Here is a 1,893-nt window from a genome sequence, read left to right on the forward strand (position 1 = left end):
TATTACTTTAATTTCCATTTTTTTCTTGAGCAAGGTGCGTAAAGTTTAATAACAAATAATAACTATGCATTTCATTAAACTGCATGAAATGTAAAATAAATAATGAACACTGTTTTGCTGGATATTCATTAATCTGGTGGATTGAGTAGAAAAGTTTCCTCAACTAGATAATAATACGAGGTGTACACCAAAAGTACGTGCCGTTTCGTTATAATTTTCAAGAAAAATGAAATACAATTAAATAACCTGTGTTTATTTTTCAACAAACTTTCTCTCTTTATTGATACGTAGTTGCCATCGCTCAGTCCATTTTGTGTAGCATGTGGCATAGTCATAATTGGAGGTATGTTTTAGATACTGGAAAACAGCACTTCCCAGGGATGATCTATTGGCAAAATGGCGTCCACGAAGAGAATTCTTGAGGTTTGAGAACAACCAGAAGTCACTCGGGGCTAAATCTGGTGAGTATGGTGGATGTGTCAGAAGTTCAATACCGTGGTCAGCCAAGAATGAGGGCACAACATTAGCACGATGTGGCGGTGCATTGTCCATGTGGAGAATGAAATTGCCATTAGCCATTTGTGGTCGTTTCATAGTCAATTTCGGCAAAAATTCTGTAGCCAAAAGTTTACGAAAATACTCGCCCGTAATTGTATGACCTTTGGGAACTGGATGAGACAATATCACTCCCTGGGAATCCCAGAAGATTGCGTATAGCACTTTGTCATTTGATTCAACCTGACGAAATTTTTTCGGGGGTGGTGAATCCGTGTGTCTCCACTGCATCGACTGTCTTTTTGTTTCTGGATTGAATAATGGAATTTGTGTTTCATCCATTGTCACAATACGGTCCAAAAAATTGTGTCCCTCCCTTCTGAATCGTGTCAAATTTGCAATTCCCCGTTGCTCTTCAAGTGGAAATTCCATTTCCCCAGGCAGCATCAGAAACACGTCTTACTCCTTCAGGCACTGTCACTCAACTACTGCCACCTAGCACACAAAACTGACACTGCTTGAAGACGAAGGATGGAAGTCTCCGATGCCATAGTTATTTCCCTGAAAACAGAAGAAATGTTGACTTCAGAACAAAACGGCACGTACTTTTGGTGTGCACCTCGTACATTAATAATAACGATAATAGGCTAATAATAATAATAACAATAATAATATTTAATTATTGATCACATCATAAAACCAAGTTTACAGCACTGACTATAATCATAAGATACAAAATTATTGAATTAAATATATAAATATGAATTAATGCAATAGACACAAAAAAAATATACTTTATCATTTTTCATATCGTAGCGTTCCACAAGTTGTGCTACTAAAACCCACAGAAACGATGATGATGATGATGATAATAATAATAATAATAATAATTTCGAATAAATGAGTTAATTTTGATTTTGTTATAATACCTATTATTTTATAATGATAATAATAGTGATTATTATTAAATCTACTCAAGTTTTATCAAAAACTTGACCCCTTCCCCTTCATTTGACACTCACTTATGCTCCTCCAGTATCGATCAATTTCTGGATCTCAGCATTTTTTTCGGAGGGGCGGGAATTGTAAAGGCGATTATTATATAGCTGCGTTCTAGAAGGTGGACGTTCCACACTAAAATATTACGTAATTAGCATTTCTAAACTTCGTTTTCAAAGTTGTTCAATGGTCCTCCTAGATGGCGCAGTGGTAGCATCGTCACTTTGTAATCAAGGGGTCCTGGGATCGATACCCAGTGGAGACATATAATGGTTCGGATCCCACTTTAAACAGTAGGCCCAGTCCCGATTAGCCTTTCTGTGCATAAAAGTGGAATTAAAATAAATCAAAGTTGTTGAAATTGAAAAATTGTAAAGAGAGAAATTTTATGGTGGGTTC

At 36.2% G+C, this 1,893-nt stretch overlaps 1 protein-coding gene across 1 annotated transcript; it reads right to left on the reverse strand.

Annotated features, from left to right (window-relative positions):
* Nucleotides 1-252: 252 nt before the first annotated feature.
* Nucleotides 253-837, reverse strand: LOC145979949 (histone-lysine N-methyltransferase SETMAR-like). Its single transcript, XM_083112892.1, has one exon. The coding sequence runs from the start codon at nt 835-837 to the stop codon at nt 253-255; it is 585 nt and encodes a 194-aa protein (XP_082969018.1).
* Nucleotides 838-1,893: the final 1,056 nt, after the last annotated feature.

The sequence above is a fragment of the Lepisma saccharinum genome, chromosome 27, assembly GCF_977018435.1.
Source record: "Lepisma saccharinum chromosome 27, izLepSacc3.1, whole genome shotgun sequence".
Taxonomy (NCBI): Eukaryota; Metazoa; Arthropoda; class Insecta; order Zygentoma; family Lepismatidae; genus Lepisma; species Lepisma saccharinum.